This window comes from Hibiscus syriacus, unplaced genomic scaffold (genome assembly GCF_006381635.1).
Source record: "Hibiscus syriacus cultivar Baekdansim isolate YM2019G1 unplaced genomic scaffold, ASM638163v2 tig00110287_pilon, whole genome shotgun sequence".
NCBI lineage: Eukaryota > Viridiplantae > Streptophyta > Magnoliopsida > Malvales > Malvaceae > Hibiscus > Hibiscus syriacus.
Genome location: NW_024062662.1, coordinates 200,498 through 220,072, shown reverse-complemented (window position 1 = coordinate 220,072; position 19,575 = coordinate 200,498). Strand labels below are relative to the sequence as shown.

Here is a 19,575-nt window from a genome sequence, read left to right as displayed (position 1 = left end):
TATCACTGATCGATCAACATGCAAAAGCATGACATCATCACGGATCAATCTTTGAACCCCTATTCACCTAAAAAAGGATTTCTTCCTATCCATTCACTCGCTCTCTCTATTCTCCTCTTTGTTACCATATCATTGATCGATCACCATGCAACCATCGATTGCGGCTCTCTGTTCAAATCAAAAGGAGTGAACAAATTGATGATTTTATTACACTAATATTTTTAACTTACAAACACTATTTGCAAACACCCTTGTTTTGTTTGCAATTGTTAGTTGCAAGTTACAAAGGTGACATCTTCAGCTAAATAATAAACCTAAGAGAATAACACTGATTGCCCTCCTACAACCTCACACGACATACAAGTTACAACACATTTCCATAACAAAAACACTACATAAGATGTAGAAACCTCAGATAAAAGACATTCGAGATTATTGTCTCCTGATTACATAGAACATGTTGGAGATGGTTAATTGCTGTGCAATTGTTCCTACTGATTTATATACATATACCTTGTGGCAGCCAGTGCCGCCTTCTTGCAGCACCACGTCTAATTGACCTCCATTGGATAACGGCTCGTAACTTCAACCACTGAGCTTTGGGACATACATCTCTCGCCTCTCTGATGCTTCGGTTATTTACATTGAAGCTTGGGGAAGAAGCAAGGATGCCTATAGATGATGATTCATAGTCTGGAGTCAAAATAAATCCATTTCCTTGTGCCCATGCAGGAGCGGCTGATGTTAAGCTTAGCATTTGAGCCTGAGGATTATCCTGATTTATATCGAAATCTCCATCTGTGAAAAGTGAAAAAACATTGTCTCCATTGTAAGGGAAAATTCCCTCCATTCGAAAACTGTTTCTTAGCATTGGACTAAATGCTCCAATTCCCTGCAATTGATCGGGATCTTCCACTTCATAGGCATAGGAGGATTGGCTGAATCCCAGTGACATGCCTTGTTGATCTGCATATACAAGGATTTCATAAGCATATAATACATGTGTTCTGCATTTCAATTAATAAGAAGGAATTCAAAGTCTGAAACTGGTAGAACCCTAGTGGCATGTCTGGTCTTTTACCTTGGTTTGAGGCTGAGAGATCAGGTTGCTGCAGAAGCAAATTCGAGGTGCCTACTGGTTCAGGCAGCAGACCTGTAAAGAGCATTGAAGGGCCAGCCGTAATCGCTTGCCGGTCGATCAAGACCAGGTCCCGAACATTCTTGTAAGCTTGTCTCTTTGCATCTTCCACTAGCAGCTGCAAAAATGAATTGCAGGAAAACCATTCAGTCTTTATTCTTATGTAACATATGGAACATAATAAGGTGAAATACTGTAATTACGAAATTCACGGATATGACACACGTACCTTCTGGGAGAAGTTTAAGTTTTCTACAGGCAGGTAATTTTGGCCATCAAACGTTACTTCAATGACCTGATAAATGGAGTTTAAGAGGAGACCAACTCCTTGTGCAGCTCCGTAGTAGGTATACCACTCATCATCATCAAGAACACAAGTTAAGGCATGTTCTACGATTGTATCCCATACCCTGTTTGAGATCCCACCACCTAGTATCTGCAGTTATGTCACAATTCAGACAGGTTCAGCCGATGAAACAAAAAAAATTAGATGTTATGATGGATATGAAGAATTCTTGATTTATTACATTGCGTAGTGTGGATGGATCAGTAACTTGCAGCCGCAGGAAGTCCTTTATGTTATGAATATTTTTAGAAGCCAAACGAGCATGGAAGGTGCCATCTTTCGCTATCCTTTCGAGACGCCATACTTCATCGCGTAGGTGCGGCGGGTAGTGTTTCTTGTACACTGCATATGAATAAATTTCCATGTCAGTTTTTAAGATTATACTGAATATGGAATTGAATTTGAAAAAAATAGTGTTTGAGCTTTACATTCTCCACGATGATCCTTCACCTTGAATGCTTCACTTGTAGCCTCCCTGATCGTCACTTCACCAGCAATTCTTTGTACAACTCTAGCTCCTAAACGGAACTTTCCACTTCTTATCCAGCTCGAATTGTCGGTGAAAACCACGTTATCAACAGTACCAACACCGTCTACCATCGTAACATTGAGATCCCCTGTTACCAATGGCCTTTTACCCTCTCGTTCACGAAGAACACTAGCATTGAATTCATTTTCCGACCAATCTTGTCGTTCATCAGTGCCGAAATCACCATTGAGGACAACAATTTCGACCTTAATCGATGACAGGGATGAGACCATTGTCTGGGTAGTTGCATCAACTAGGACAATCCTAATGGGATTCCCATTCTCAGCCTCAACTTTGCTGCCTGTAAATAGGTCGAAGGTAGTTTATCGACAAAACGCAACTGCAGCCTTCGTCCTCTTGGTGCCTCGATCTGATTAAGCGAGGATCTAAAACAGTAAAAGTACCAACTTAGACTGCTAACGGATTACACAATAAACATGCAGCATAAGGATACATACAAACATGGAAGATATACATCAAAATGCTGACCTTGAAGATGAAGGAATGGAGGACATAATTGCCGTTTCGACAGCCTCTCGAACCTAAACGGATGATATGTAGAAGAATTAAAATACAGTGACATAAACTGAGAAATCAGGCAATTCAAACCAAGATTGAAATGTAAAGATACAATTCCAGCTAATAAATTCGTTGATACTATCATAATAAGATTTGACAGCTCAAACTGTACCCCAAGTTGAGCTCAAATGAAGCAGAACCAACATATGAAGCAGGGCTTACCCATAACCGAAGCATTGGTTCCAGGTTGAGCACAATTTTGTTGAAGGAAAGCCCTCCAACACCCATTTTGTTTCGAACAGCACTGAAAAAAAAAAACAACCAAGAAATTAAAGAAACTCAATTCGAAAAACGTGAAAAATTATCAACCTTTTAACGAAAAATACCCAACTCACTTCTTGAGGTAAGCTCTTCTTTTAGGCTCAGGAGCCATAAGTTCCAAGCTCTCATCATCATCACCATGATCAGGAGCAGTTCTCTTACTAGGCAGCATCATGAAAAGATAACAAATTGGAAAGAATAAAAGCAAACACTTGGTAACCCAAATGCTCTCCAGCTGGTTGTTATAAATACCCAGAAAGCAAAACACTTTCGTTGACTTTAAAACTCTCGAGTAATAGAAGATACCGGGAATTTACTCTTCAAAACCACTGTTTTAAAACACGTAATGTCGCTGAAGTCAAGAAAATGTTGTATTTAAATGATAAAAATGGTTTAAAGCAACAAGAAAACCCCCAAAAGGAAGAGAAAGACATAAAGGAACATTAAATATGCAAAATTTGTAAGGATATAGTTAAATCGTGCACATCACTGGACCGGAGTTTAACTAAAAAATGATACTAAAATATCATTTGGATTTCATAGGTAAAACGAATTAACGATGTGGAAATAGAACAAACGCGTGATCATAATTGAAAAGTACATAAAAAGAGAAATCAAAATATACAATGAAAACGAGCCATCCGACAAATCAGAAGAGGACGGCTACATGTGTTTGAATTTAGTTCTTCTTCTGACAAGAAATTTATGAAAAAAAACACGGTTGGGTTGGATTGGGATCGCACGATTGAGAGAAATTTTGGATTGAAATCGTGCGATCAAGAGAACTTTCGGATTGAAATCGCGCGCTTGAGCCAAAAAAAAAAACGCTTTTAAATTATGTTTTTCCACAAAAACCGTGTCTGGTTTTGTTTTGTCTCGGTTTAATATAAAAATAAATGACAACCTCTTATAGATTTAAAATTAAAAGATTTAAAATATAAGCTTAAAAAGGACTGAACCATTGGGAGGAATGACTCATACCTAAACCGCTAAGTCAAGATTCCTTGTATATATTATGATAGGATTGTTGTATAACCAAAACTAAAATTTCATTAAATTATGAAACATTCAGAAAATAACAGATGATTAAAAACCTCCCTACGACGATTCATTCGCATTAGTCGATGCACTTTTGTCGGATCGAAAATCTATGAAACAGAATAAAGTTTTTAATGGTCTGTTATTTTTTCTGAACATGTTTTTCTTCCAAATGACTTGGGTTCCATCCCTTCTAAGCTTCTATTTAAAATCCTTTAATTTTAAATCAGCAAGAGATTACCATGTGCCAATGTTTGAATGGTTTATAATTATTAACAAATAAAATTACATAAAATTAATTAATAAAAATATTTTTACTAACGTGGTATGTCACATCTTCATTTGTGTCATGTCAGTATTGCATTATATCTATGTATGATAAGACATTTTTTAGACGTCGATAGTTTATTAATTTTTTTTAAATAGAATATTTTGTATAAATGAAATAAAGTACATCACTTCAAGAAGATAATTTGTTAACTAATAATTTCTATTAAGTGATGAATTTTTTATCTTAAAATAAATATTAAAAATTAAAATGCTCAAAAAAATAAAGATAAAGTGATCATTTATGCAACATCACATATTAATTTTATGATTATGCCACTTAAATGCTTTTAAATTATCTCGTACACAATTTTTTTTTGAACTTAGTTTAGTGTATTTTAGTGTTATGTGTCGTAATTATGATTTATAGTTTAGAATTTAATCTTTTTGTTTAAAATTTATCCTTAATTATCAGTAGTCCCACTAGGTTCACTATGTCACTTTCACTTACTGTCGGCCGAAGTGTCCTTTCTCTGTGTTAGATGGATGCAGTTTTTATTATTTTCAAGTTTGGACCGTCTTTTTTTATTATTTTCACGTTGTTTCTTGGCAACTTCATGGCATTTACGGTCACATTTCCTCCATGTAGGAGAGAGATTCACAGAAATACTACTGGACGTAAAATTCTCCGAACTTTTGTCTCAATTTAATATATATATATATGATGGATTCACTTATCTATTATATTTTTTTTAATTTTACATAAATGTAAGGTCATCGGATAAATAAAATTAAATAGAATTTAATTTAAAATGATTATATGAGTGAAATATTAGGCTTATCGGTAATCACTTGAGCAGTCTGCACCAATAATTTTTCAGTAGGAAATAAGAACCAACCTCAAACATAAGCTTTAAGAATGGCAAGATTCAACCGGTTAAAGCTACAAACATTAACAAAAAGAAGGGGGGGAATGCACTGTACAGCGCACCTAAACAACTCAAAATCCAAACTTTGCAGCACTGGTCAAGATACACATCCTTTAAAAATAAAATGCAGATGCAACTCTAATAAACAAAGAAATAGTAGATGATTTTTATGTGTTTGATCATTTTTGCATCATAATTCAGTCGTATATATGTATCATCACAGTTCATCCTTCGATCAAATTTTCCAACCTCTTCAATGGTAGAATACTAGAATCCTAAAAATATAATGAACAGAAGAGGAAGAAGAAACGAAAAGAAATAATGGGGAAAAATATGCATTTTATACACTTTTTGTGGGTGTTTCCCCCCACATTTCACTTCCATGCTATCAACGTCTCTTCCATTAATAACTATGCACAAGCTTATGATACTTCTTCTTGATCCACTTATGGCCTTTCTTCAAAGAAGACTTGATCATCCCTTCAAGGGCATACATCTTATACTTGGTAACCCTCATCTTTCTTTTTATCATTGGTTCATTGAACCATGATGTGATTGGCAACGATGACTTCTTCTTCTTCTTCTTCTTTTTCTTATCGGCCGGTTTTTGATCGATCGGAGGAGAAGGATCGTAGGATAGTTGAGGTCGACCGAAATAAACTTTGTCGACGTATTTTAACATGTTAGCATCAAATATTTCGAAGTTCCGGCCGCCGGCTTCCCGGTGGGAAGAGTTCCGGAAATCTTCCATCTGTCGATGCCTTACTTGCCTTCCGTTGGACCTTCTCTCTCTTTCTCTCTCTCTTTTCTTTCTTCTGCTTTTGAGGCTTTAGCTATGGGAAAGAGAAAGAAGGGGAAAAGAATGGAAGTCCTTTGATTACGGTAAAAACAAGTACAACCGTGGAGAAATGAGAGGTTCGTTATTTAAAAATACAATTTAAATAATTGAGTAAATTATATTATTAGTCATCAATTTATTTTTATTTTCTATTTTTGGTCATATATATTTTTATTTTGCAAATGTGTCACCAACAATGCTGACAATTTTATTTTTTTAGTTTTCAGATCCTCTTCTCTCTACTAATTAGCATTGATATGTCATTTTTTATATATAATTAGATAATGACATGTCTCAGCATAAAAGATTTTAAAAATATTTAACGACTCATCAATTTTAAAATATTTTTGTTATAAAATTATACATTAGTGTAGAGCACAATGTGAATGGATAATAATATTTATTGCTCATATATTATAAGTTTGTACATTATCCTTTTATAAGTTCCAAAATCATAGGTCCCTTCAATTTGTAATAATGACAGTAAATCCCCTCAAATTCTTAATTACTCTTTTTTTAATCAATTAAACATCAAAATCTCCTAACCCTAAAATTAGGATGTGATATGGCTTACGTACTTGAAGCATCGAAGATCAATTTTCTAATGAAATTTATGTCAAAAGAGAGATTGTTAGATATTGACTGAATTTTGAATTAGAAATTAAATTAAATTTTATTGTAATTTTATTGGTTGAAGATTACTTGATGATTAATTTAGTTAATTAATTATGGAATGAGGATTCTCTTTGACTAAGTATTTGACTCTAATTATTTAATTAATAATAAATTAAAATTAATTCTAATTTACTTAATTATTGGGTATTTAATTGAGTATTTAAATTTTAGATTTAGATATTTAATTAATTAAAATAACTAAATAAAATTTAAACAATAAATCTAGATTTTAGTGACCTCCGGCCACCATGCTCTCTCGTGTTCAACTTCTTGATTTAATATTTATACTAAAAATTTCATCATCATTTTTAAAATATTACGAAATAAAAATTTAGTTTGGAAATATTTATATTCAAATCTAAATTTAACTATCAAATAATATCAAAACATGTTTTAGTACTTTACTTATGTCCTTACAAATCTTTTTGTCGTTTAGATTTATCAAAATATCTCAAAGCCATTTGACACTTTTAAGGTAAAAAATAAGGGTAAATTACATAAATAGTCTCTTGACAGTAGGGTGTTGCTTTGTTAAGTCATCGGCTATTAAAAGTTATAAACTAATACCTTGATTATAGGGTGTTACTTTGTTGATTCCCTCAACTATTAAAAGTTACAAAATAGTCTCTCGACTATTCATATATTTCAAACTCGTCATTTTCCATTAAAAATTGACTGTCTTCTAACTTGAACGTTAACATGTTAATTGAGATATGATAGTCTTTTGAGATTCTGATATCAGATTTTGTTATATCACAGTCAACAAGTTAACGTCCAACTTAGACCACAATCAACTTTTTAAAGGATACAGACAAGTTTGAAATACATGAAGAGTCAGGTGACCATTTTGTAACTTACAATAATCTAAGGACTCAATAAAGCAATGTCCTATAGTCGGAGGATTATTTTATAACTTTTAATAATCGGAGGACTCAACAAAGCATTAACCTATATTCAGGGGATCATTTCTATATTTTACACAAAAAATAATAATAATATTTTTATTTGAAAGTTGGCATGGGTGATGCAAATTCTTTAAATTAATTTGTCGATCATTATGGATAGGAGTGAATAAAATTTAACTTAATTTGAGAAAATTTAAAAGAAGAAACCTTGTTGATAGTATCTTTATATAGTCGATGAACCCTTGGTAGCCAAAAGTAGTGAAAAGCTTCTGTTGCCTTCAAAAATCAAATAAAAGGTGTGTTTGAAATGACATACTTTCTTGACGGAGGTTCAACAATCCCAACAAGGCACTTCCATAAGCCAAAAGATTTTCATTGAAGATTTTGAAGAAATTTTGCATGGAGAATTGCAAGTCTATTAGTATGCTCATTGCTCAAGGTGAAAAACTAAGCAGCAGAGATGACTTTGAAAGAGTCGATGAGAAGTGCTATAAAAGTCTTATTGGATGCTTGTTGTATCTAAAAATAACCAGACTAGTTATCATGTTTACTGTAAGTTTACTATCAAGATATTGTTGCAATGTCTCACACTTTACGGCAGCCAAGAGAGCATTAAGGTATATAAAAGACACTTCAGATTATGATTTCTAGTTCAAGAAGGTTGAAAAGTTGAGTTTTCTTGGGTATACAGACAGTGATTGGAGTGATTCAATATGAAAAGCACTTTTGGATACTTTTTTACACTTGATTCTGGTGTTTTTCATGGAACTCAAGAAAGCAAGAAACAATTGTCCAATCAACAGTAGAAGCAGAATATTTGCTACAACTATTGTTGTTAACCAAGCCATTTGGCTAAGAAAGTTGAATCTGATCTAAGAGGAAGCAGCAAAGGATATATTGTGATAACTAATCTGCTGTTGCAATTGCAAAGAACCCTGTCTTTCATGGAAAAACAAAACATTCCAAGGTAAAGTTTTGTTTTGTGAGATAAATGGAGTGATTGGAGTGATTCAATATGAAAAGCACTTTTGGATACTTTTTTACACTTGATTCTGGTGTTTTTCATGGAACTCAAGAAAGCAAGAAACAATTGTCCAATCAACAGTAGAAGCAGAATATTTGCTACAACTATTGTTGTTAACCAAGCCATTTGGCTAAGAAAGTTGAATCTGATCTAAGAGGAAGCAGCAAAGGATATCGTGATAACTAATCTGCTGTTGCAATTGCAAAGAACCCTGTCTTTCATGGAAAAACAAAACATTTCAAGGTAAAGTTTTGTTTTGTGAGATAAATGGAGTGATTGGAGTGATTCAATATGAAAAGCACTTTTGGATACTTTTTTACACTTGATTCTGGTGTTTTTCATGGAACTCAAGAAAGCAAGAAACAATTGTCCAATCAACAGTAGAAGCAGAATATTGCTACAACTATTGTTGTTAACCAAGCCATTTGGCTAAGAAAGTTGAATCTGATCTAAGAGGAAGCAGCAAAGGATATATTGTGATAACTAATCTGCTGTTGCAATTGCAAAGAACCCTGTCTTTCATGGAAAAACAAAACATTTCAAGGTAAAGTTTTGTTTTGTGAGATAAATGGAGTGATTGGAGTGATTCAATATGAAAAGCACTTTTGGATACTTTTTACACTTGATTCTGGTGTTTTTCATGGAACTCAAGAAAGCAAGAAACAATTGTCCAATCAACAGTAGAAGCAGAATATTTGCTACAACTATTGTTGTTAACCAAGCCATTTGGCTAAGAAGTTGAATCTGATCTAAGAGGAAGCAGCAAAGGATATATTGTGATAACTAATCTGCTGTTGCAATTGCAAAGAACCCTGTCTTTCATGGAAAAACAAAACATTCCAAGGTAAAGTTTTGTTTTGTGAGATAAATGGAGTGATTGGAGTGATTCAATATGAAAAGCACTTTTGGATACTTTTTTACACTTGATTCTGGTGTTTTTCATGGAACTCAAGAAAGCAAGAAACAATTGTCCAATCAACAGTAGAAGCAGAATATTTGCTACAACTATTGTTGTTAACCAAGCCATTTGGCTAAGAAAGTTGAATCTGATCTAAGAGGAAGCAGCAAAGGATATATTGTGATAACTAATCTGCTGTTGCAATTGCAAAGAACCCTGTCTTTCATGGAAAAACAAAACATTTCAAGGTAAAGTTTTGTTTTGTGAGATAAATGGAGCAGAACAAAAAATCTACAATGGTTCAATGTAATTCTGAAAATCAATTGGCAGACATTCTAACTAAGCCTATTGGCAAGATTAGATTTGAACATTTCAAGACCATACTGATCTGAAAAAAAATCAGTAGTAGTGACAGTATTTTGTATTTTAACTTTAAAAGTTTAATAAAAACATGCCGTGAGTCGATTTTTATAGCTTCAATTTTCTTCTTTTTCTCACTTCTCTCTCAATTCTTTTGGTGAACAAACTCTTCAGCTGGTTTTAAAACCAACAAGATGCGCGACATAAGTAAGCTTATAATGGTTCTTACATGCATAACGCAAGATATGCCAATTTCACTCTTGAGAAATAATCACATCGAATTAGCTTACCATATTTTTGGGGATCTTCTGAAGCTAAAAGTTGCGTGGGTGCATGCAGGGAACGCCCTTCAATCTATTAGAAGCTGCAGTGCTTGGCTAGCCCAAAAAGGAAGGGGTGCTTGAATCATGAGAGGGAAACCAGTAATTGGATGCTGAAAAGACAAGGTCTCTGCGTGAAGCTCGTGGGCATCATATGTTCTTCCTTTCCACTCATAGACTCCCTCATATTTCACATCGCCTCTTATAGGAAACCCGAGATATTGGCAATGCAATCGGATTTGATGTGTTCTTCCACTTCGAGGAAATGCTCTAACCAAAATTTCGTCTTTCTTTGCATCAACATCGATAACAGCTTTTTCTTCTACTACAATACTATTTTCTTCATCTTTCACACATTCAGATGGCTCCTTGCACCCATGCTGTCCATTGATTGATAACACTTCAAATGTAGTTTCCATGTCCCTAACTACGGAACCTCCTGGTAGTTTTCGACCTACATCTCCTGCAGCATACACACGCCATGCTCCAAACTTTGATCGACCATGACCTGATTTGATGGTGATTCTTTCTGATTGTGGAGCTGAACCAATGCAGAAAGCAACATATGTTTTCTGAACCTTGTGATTAGTAAATGCTTTGACGAGCATAGAAGCTACTTTGTGCGACTTGGTAATAACCATGATGCCGCTCGTGTCACGATCAAGTCGATTTGCCAGATGGAGCTCTAATGTGCTGGATTGGTTCTCTGGATTGACAAACAAAAAGGTTCAAGCATATCAAAAGAAAGCTTCTTCTGATCTTGGTTATTAGTAATGAATCATCAAGAGTCAAAAATAGATTGTGATACAATGCTTTTCAACTCTACATAAGGATTTAAATAACGGTCTGTAATCGGAATAGCAGTTGTTATGAAAATCCCTACCCTACATGCTAAATGAAAATCCATATATGATCAAATGAAGCGAAGCCCGTGTATTTTTCTATTTCATGTAGAAAGAAGGAGAAATCTACAGATAACCAAGTCTTGTTTTTAGACTCTAATCCAGTGCTAAAGGTGCTTTGTACAAAACTAATAATATCTCATTTACAAAGGAAACAATTTGCCGCTTCAAAATCAGATAAAAAAACTTAAGTTAAATAAATTGCAACATTTGAACAAATTAAAGCTTCCAACAATGAAGTACACGTTTCTGGGAAGTAGAAGCGGCAAACTCTACCTTGGCAGAGCCGATCTGAATCGGGCGAGTCAGATAGAAAGCGAGGAACAGAAGCTAGAACGGTATCACAATAAATCCCCTGAGGTTTGTTGACGGCAATGAGCCACTCATCTTCATATAAAATCTCACTTTTTGAGAGTTCAAAAAGGCTTGATTTTGAAGAAGCTGTCATCGCTCTGGCAAGCTCAATGTCTTTTGAGATTGACGGCAATGGAGGGGATAAAGGTGTTGGGTAATTTTGGAGGGAATCGGAGTTTGAAGACATTCTTGAGCGGAAAAAATGGGTTCTGCGGAATTTGAACAAGGGTTTTGGTCTGTAAAGGAAGAAGCTTTGTTGGGCTTGGAGAAGGGGAAATAAGGGCATTTGTGTCACGTTACATGACGGTTGGTGATTGAATCTTTCAATTTATCAAGCTACTGTAAGAGAGAAAACGGCGTCGTTTTTAGCTCCAGTTGGCCTTTCCCATGGCCATAAACCCTTATTTTCAGAATTGAAAATCAATAGTTCCTCCTAAATCTTAAACCCCAAAAACCAAGAGGGCAAAAATCATACTTTTGGGATAAAAGAAGACTCTTTTCCCCCCTTCTAAACATGTCCAAGAGATTGAGCAATGGGTCTTTTTTCATATCTCAATACATTATAACCAAAACTAGAGCTTTTTGCTCTGTGCAGTCTTTTGATAATTTCCTAGATTCCAATCAAGTTTCCAAGGTTTTTGATCCTGTGTATTCTTCGCTTTTGCATAAGTCACTGAAAAAGACATGGGGGTCCTTTTCTGCTCTTCCAAATTCCATTTTTTTGGGGCCACAATATCAACATTCATTTCATCTACATCGAAATGTGTGGATTTGGGCAAGAGAATTTGGTTCCCAGGTTGCTGTGGAACCTTGTACGTCTGATGGACTAACAGTAGATGGGATTGCTAGCAGTCAGTGGACGATTCTTGAGGAGAGTGAAAGTGATTGGAAGAGTCATGCTGCTGCTATTGCTCAGTCCATTCAAGTTATCAAGAGACGCCTTCAGGTAGTAGTTTTATTAGCATTTGGTCAAATTCTTGTATAAAGTGACTGATGAAGTTTATGCCTTTCTGATTCTTTTTCTTCTTCTTAATAATCGTAATAAATTGACATTTGAAATTGGTATTCTGCTATTGTTCTTCTCTTTAGCAATTTTTTAGTTTATTGTAAACTCTCAAGTCTCATGGTCTTAGACAAAAAAAATTGATGAAGTTTTGATGTTCAATTTCTGCTTTATATATTTGGATTGACTTCCAAGTATGATCTTTCTGTTAATAGATTGCGTTACATGTGTTAAGAACATGCTCGTTAAGTACTTTATTGTCTTTGGATGCAGTGGAAGAAATTGATGGTTAGATTGGTTTTGCTATCTGCAGAGCTTAATAAGCCTGACCTATGGAATGATCCTGTCCATGCCGGTAAGATAAGCCGTGAACATGGCTCACTAATGGGTAAATGAAGAAGTGAAGGCATTTGAGCAAGAACTGCTTGAACATATAGATATGATAAAGCTTGCAAGGGAAGAGAATGACACTGACTTGGAATCGGTGGGATCTCACTTCTTATCTAGGCATGTCTTCATTCTTTTTTAGTGATTAAGGGTTTATTTCTGATAGGTTTGTAAATGAGACTGTAATTACTATCTTTAGGTTTTGTTTCTTCAGATTAATTCTCTATGTCATAATTGTGTATTTTGGTATTGCTGGATTTGTTATTTATACAAAGGAACGGTTTTACCATGAAAAATAACATTAACAATAGAATGACGAGTTATTTACTTTCGTCAAGTTTTGATGAGATAACACTCTATGGTATGTGGTTGTTAACTGTCGTGCAGGGACGTTCTGCTGTTATGATCGTCCTCTGAGTTGAGTCTACGAATAACATCGCTTGTATTTACTAAGCATCTTTTTGTTGGCATCGAGTAGCTGGTTTTTACTTCGTAAAATTTTCTTCTGCAGGAATCAATGAAAGCATTACTAACGATGAGAAGAGATTCAAAACACAAGGAGCTTGAAGCTTTGTTAGCTGGAGAGCATGATTCTTGCTCTTGTTATATAGAGGTTTCACTTATATACTGCTTTGACTGTGTTTCATCCTATAGCTTTATTAATATGTCTATTCTTTTTTAAAAAGAATACGCTTGCCTTACTTACAGTTGAGTGGTATCCTTTTAATCTATTCCTTTATCCCAACAGATAATGAAAATCCGCTGCTTTGTTTTCTTCCAATCTCAACCTTGATATTTAGGTTTACGATGTAGGTGCAAGCTGGAGCTGGAGGCACTGAAAGCATGGATTGGGCAGCAATGGTTATGCAAATGTATCAGTCCTGGGCCCAACGGCGTGGCTATGGAGTAACAGTAGTGGATGAAATGCCTGGTGAGATTGCAGGCGTCAAGGTTTGTCTCTTACCTCTCTTTATCCTTCATTTAAGCAGCACTGGGTATCAGTATCTATTACCTAATTCAGTATAGAACGAAACTAAGCATGCCTAGAGTAACCGACATTCAACAATATCTGGGAACTTTCATGCCAGTTAGTGCTAAGCATGAAGCCCATTGAGGTGTTACCTTTTGGTTTTAATTAAGATTCTTTCGAGAGGCTATAGGTTTTTGACCTTAGGCCGTGTATTCTTTCAGCGAGCAACTATCAAAGTTGACGGTGAATATGCTTTTGGATATGCCAAAGCAGAAGTAGGAGTTCATAGGTTAGTCCGTATCTCACCTTTTGACAGTGGAAAACGCCGGCATACTTCATTTGCTGCTGTTGCTGTAATTCCAATCCTAGGTGATGGGTCTTCCCGTGTACAAATTAATGAATCTGATCTTCGCATTGAACGGTTTCGTGCTGGGGGAGCTGGTGGTCAGCATGTTAACACAACTGAGAGTGCTGTGAGGATTGTTCACATTCCGACAGGAGTAACTGCTACTTGTCAAAACGAAAGGTCTGGATTATATGTCCTCATTGTCAAAACCACTGCAATTTACTTGTGCTAATGATTTACATGGAAACACAGATCACAACATCAGAATAAAGCCTCGGCAATGGCTGTGCTTCAGTCTCGATTAGACCAGCTTGAGATGGCTCGTCAGGCGCAGATGAATTCCCAGCATACACAGTCTCTAACTGAGATAAGTTGGGGCAACCAGATACGAACTTACGTCCTTCATGTATATGCTCTGTTGCACTATAATTTCCTCTGGGACTAGAAACGATTTTGTTAACACTAACTTTAGCTTGCTATCATTTGATACAGCCATATCGCATGGTGAAGGATCTTAGGACCAATTATGAGGTCTCGGATCCTGATTCAGTGTTAGAGGGAGATCTAGACAGCTTCATCTTGAGCTATTTATCTGCTTCATTGGACATAGGTGAAGATGAACAATAAGATTAGCTGCAAAAGATGTTGCTCAAAACTTTCAAATCAATAAACGGAGCCAAATTCATCCAATGTGGGGATCATTATTACATCTGCTGCAACATGTCATGCATCTGAGATATTGTATCTGATTTATTACATGGACTAGCGGGGAATGCTAACGTGTGATGAAACCATATATGATTTTATTTTTTACATAAAAATATATCGAGTATGGAAAAGAAAACGGTGAGTACAAAGTCAAATAGAAGATGAACAGGGATTTTGCCCCAACTCCAACAGTTAAAATATCACGTCTCTCAATTTCACCTCTCACACAGTGATACATGGACACATCAAAGCCGTTGAAAAGCAATCATGACTCTTAAAAATGCGATACATCTAATGCAAGTCACACCTTCACATGTTAGTCTTATGTCAAGTCATTTTATGACATTCGAGGGATACACATATTATACCATCTTCATATTTCAAGATCTCTAAATAACAACTCCTACGAAGAATATCTTCATGGTTGAAGCCTCAAGAGAGTATCTCTGAAAATAAGGTTTATGGAGCCTTACACCTATTGAGAAGTCACGATCTTTTTGACATGATCACTGATAAATCCAATATTATCTATCAGAATCAATTGACAGTGATTACATCAATCGAATCTATCTACCTTATCAACCTACAAAGTCATCAAGACCCTGTGCTTAAGACCAACACTAAGGGTCGTCATAATCTCAATATCAACCAATGGTCACTTGAACAACGATTGCGACACTCAATCCAAATTAAAAGGGTGAACTGAATATGGTTGTCGGGACCTATTTACTCAATCAACAACGTAGATTTATTTTTATTATTATTTTTATTTCAAAATTCATATTAATATAATATAATTCATTATAAAAACTATGTTTGAATGAAAAGGATTTAATTAGTTAATATTATCATACAAGCGACATTAAAACTATATATATAAATATATAGTTACATTTACTACACACTATTGGGTGGAGGTGTTAAGGAGAAATTCGTAATTTAGACATTAATCTGAAAACAATTATAACTGCAAGACCAATTCATGGATGGTACATATAAACGGGTAGCCTGTGATTTTGGAGCAAATGGTTGGCGACTCTCAAGTTTGCGATGCTAAAAATAACCCAAAATCCAAAATATAAAAGCAGGTGCGTGATGGTGATTAGGATCATGTTCTTATAGCTAGGAATATCAGAGAAAAACCACACTTCGGAGGGCTTTCAATTACCTTCGAAGGAGTTGGCAAACAATAAATTTGCTGCCCCTCTAATAATATTGCTTTTTCGACAATGGCTGGCCCTGAGGAGGATTCTCAGGGGACGAAGAGGATCGCGATCATCGCGGTCTCTTCTTGCCTCTTGGTGGCTATGGTGATCGCGGTGACGGTTGGGGTCAGCATTAACGATGAAAACGGCTCGGATGGATCGACCACAAATGGGAACAAAAATGCTCAGATCTCTTCCTCCAAAAAGGCAATCGAACTAATTTGCGAACCAACAGAGTTCAAGGGTACATGTCAAGAACAACTCGAGGAAGAGGCCGGAAATAAGACGGATGTTAAAGACCTGGTCCGAGCAGCGTTTAAGGCCACGATGAAGCATGTGAGTCGAGCTGTGGAGAATTCTACGCACCTGAGGGAACTTGAGAAAGATCCAGGGACCAAAAGTGCCTTAGATGCATGCAAAATTCTGTTGAATTATACTGTAGTTGAACTTGAAAAGTCATTTGATCTAGTTGAGAGGCTAGATGTAACCAACGTTAAGAGACTGTTGGCTGATTTGAAGATCTGGTTGAGTGCTACCATTGCTAACCAACAAGCTTGTTTAGATGGCTTCAAAAAAACAAAATCCAAATCGCATGCTTTCAGAAAAATGAAGATGTTCTTGAATATCACCATGCAACTCAGCAGAAATGGCCTTGCAATCGCATGTGAGTTAGAAGACCAGCTTCAGCATTTGGAGGATGCTGGAGTCTTTACCCGCCGTAGACTACTTCAAGATGATGATGATAGACTTCCGGTTCTAGGCCATTCTGATTGGACTTCTTTTAGAGAGAAGAATGAAGCATGGAATCGTCGTCGGTTACTGCAAGATGAGGATATGCTTCCCGTTCTAGGTCATTCCGATTGGACTTCATTTAGAGAAAAGAATGAAGCATGGAATCGCCGCCGATTGTTCCAAGATGATGATAAACTTCCGGTTCTCGGACATTCCGATTGGACTTCCTTTAGAGAAAAGAATAGAGCATGGAATCGTCGTCGGTTACTACAAGATGATGATAGACTTCCGGTTCTCGGACATTCCGATTGGACGTCATTTAGAGAAAAGAATGAAGCATGGAATCGTCGTCGGTTACTACAAGATGATGATGGACTTCCGGTTCTCGGACATTCCGATTGGACTTCGTTTAGAGAAAAGAATGAAGCATGGAATCGCCGTCGATTACTCCAAGATGAAGATGGACTTCCTGTTCTCGGACATTCTGATTGGACTTCATTTAGAGAAAAGAATGAAGCATGGAATCGTCGCCTGCTACTTGAAGATATTGAACAACGTATGCCACAAAGTGCTCGGAGACTGTTGTCAACTGACTTGAAGCCCGACCTTGTTGTGGCCAAGGACGGCAGTGGAGACTGCAAAACACTAAATGAAGCTAAACAAAAAATCCCCCGCAGATCCACCAAGCCTTATGTCGTATACGTCAAGGAAGGAGTTTACGCCGAGAATGTGGAAATCACTTCCGATATTACACATTTAGCACTGGTCGGAGATGGTAAAGAGAAAACTCGAATCACCGGAAGTATCAGCACCGGTCCAGATGGAAATCCCACTACCTACTTCACTGCTACATTCGGTAATATGCATATTTTTATTAACCCATTCTGTTGGTACTTATATAACTAATGACTGTATATATTGTTTTGTTCTGTTCCTGTATATAGGTATTGACGGAAACAACTTCGTTGCCAAAAACATTGCGTTCGAGAACACAGCAGGGCCACTGAAAGCGCAAGCGGTGGCGGTGAGGGTACAATCGGAAGATTCGGTGTTCTTCAATTGCTCCATAGATGGTTACCAAGACACACTTTACGCTTTCACCAAACGACAGTTCTATCGGGACTGCACCATCTCTGGAACAATCGATTTCGTATTCGGTGATGCATCCGTTATTTTCCAGAACTGCACATTCCTCGTCCGAAAGCCACAAAATGGTCAACAAAACGTTATTACAGCGTCAAAGAGAAGCGACCATAAAGAACCCACGGGGATTGTGATCCACGGCGGCCAAATCCTTCCAGCTCCTGAGCTTGCTCCGGTGAAGGGCCAATTCCCAGTATACCTTGGTCGTCCGTGGGGGAGTCTATCAACAGCAGTTATAATGGAAACTTACATCGACGATATGGTGCACCCAGAAGGTTGGACAAGCTGGGAATCCAGTTCGGGTACCCAAACTTGCACATACCTTGAATTCAAAAACCGAGGTCCTGGTGCTTCCACAAACAACCGTGTTAAATGGCCTGGAGTTAAGATTCTTTCGGAGAATGACGCTGCTAAATACCTTCCACCCAAGTTCTTCGCCATTGGTGACGATTGGATCAAGGAAACTGGAATTCCGTACACCGCAACCTTTGACGTTTCGAATGAAGCCGAGGGAGAAAAGGCTGGTGTGGACTTGGAGAAACAAAAGCTAGGACAACAACTGGAAAAGCAGAAGGAGAAGTACGAGAAAGAGCAAAAGAAAGAGGAGAAAAAGAAGAATAAGGATATGAAGAAGCAAAAGAACAAGAATAAGCATAAGCATAAGAATAAGAATAAGGCCATAAAGAATGATGCTTAATTTCCTCGTATATCTGCGGTCTTATATATTAAAATGATTGCTACAAAGTGCAGCAAAGCAAAGGTTTTTGGTTTTCAAAAATTAAACAATAAATTATTTGATATGGTAGATAAGATACCCACCCATTCTTTTACTATTTTTTCTTTCTTTTATTCTTTATATTGTAATGCTTCTAAATAAATAATTCCACGCATTTTCCCTATTAATTTCAGCATTTTCAATTCCAAGTCCTATATTTTAAAATAAATCCCAAAATTTATGATATTTGAATTTAATATTTAAATTATTAATATATTATTGATTAAACTTTGAACTCATGAAGTAGTTTTAGTGAAAAATTGAATATTGTTTTCTTTAGATATCTTAAGTTCGAACAAGTAAGTCTTCAAGGTTTGTGTTGTTAATTGATTAAGAAAGTTATGAACATATACTGATTTTGTAACACCCTAAAACTCAAAAACCCGAATCCGATCAAGTATGATTTCCTTGAATAAATTTTTTCTATTTATTTTCTATGAAATTCAATTTTTCGACTATGATATTAAATATTTTATGAATTATTTTTATATCGGAAGATTCGTATTTATTTTTAGAAGGCTTAATATAAAAATAAGTGTTCAAACTATATATATTTGCTATTTAGGTACCCAAACTTTTTTTGGAAAATTTAAGTTCCAAATGTTTTCAACGTTATCATTTAGGTGTCTCGGCAGTAATAGACGTTAAAAAAATCACTCAGAATGTGACACGTGACTCATTTATAAAAAATTTAAAAATATATTCTAAAAAAACTTAAAATAATGGCAAACTACATGATTAATCACTCTTGTTTAAGTTTTGTACACTTTTTCTCAATGAATTCAAAAAAATATAAGATTTGGTCACTTTCGTTTTTATTTAATTAAGATGTGGTCACTGGAATTAACTGTCATTATATGCACATTGAAATTATAAAATAAAAAAGAGTAAATTACACAAATGGTCTCTAATGTTTGAGTAAGTTTCTTTTTTCCCTATTGAA

General features: G+C 35.8%; 3 protein-coding genes and 2 pseudogenes across 4 annotated transcripts; 2 read left to right on the top strand and 3 right to left on the bottom strand.

The window, feature by feature from the left end:
* Positions 1-190: 190 nt before the first annotated feature.
* On the bottom strand, positions 191-9,267 carry LOC120116216 (annotated as a pseudogene).
* On the bottom strand, positions 5,491-5,838 carry LOC120116185. The gene has a single exon (XM_039136728.1). It carries the CDS (start codon positions 5,836-5,838, stop codon positions 5,491-5,493), a length of 348 nt encoding a protein of 115 aa, XP_038992659.1.
* Positions 9,268-10,045: 778 nt separating the features above from the next.
* On the bottom strand, positions 10,046-11,692 carry LOC120116218 (RNA pseudouridine synthase 1-like). The gene is made up of 2 exons (XM_039136757.1): positions 11,286-11,692; positions 10,046-10,813 (listed from the first exon to the last, which is right to left on the bottom strand). The coding sequence occupies exons 1-2, from the start codon at positions 11,647-11,649 to the stop codon at positions 10,137-10,139; spliced, it is 1,041 nt and encodes a 346-aa protein (XP_038992688.1). The 5' UTR covers positions 11,650-11,692; the 3' UTR covers positions 10,046-10,136.
* A 94-nt stretch (positions 11,693-11,786) lies between these two features.
* On the top strand, positions 11,787-14,829 carry LOC120116217 (annotated as a pseudogene).
* A 1,151-nt stretch (positions 14,830-15,980) lies between these two features.
* Positions 15,981-18,606, top strand: LOC120116215 (probable pectinesterase/pectinesterase inhibitor 21). Of its 2 annotated transcripts, XM_039136755.1 has the most exons (3): positions 15,981-16,780; positions 16,955-17,570; positions 17,659-18,606. In XM_039136755.1, the coding sequence occupies exons 1-3, from the start codon at positions 16,007-16,009 to the stop codon at positions 18,552-18,554; spliced, it is 2,286 nt and encodes a 761-aa protein (XP_038992686.1). In that variant the 5' UTR covers positions 15,981-16,006; the 3' UTR covers positions 18,555-18,606. The 2 variants fall into 2 exon arrangements, with proteins under 2 accessions (XP_038992686.1, XP_038992685.1); XM_039136754.1 differs by having other exon boundaries at positions 15,981-17,570; positions 17,659-18,604.
* The last annotated feature ends 969 nt before the right edge of the window (positions 18,607-19,575 follow it).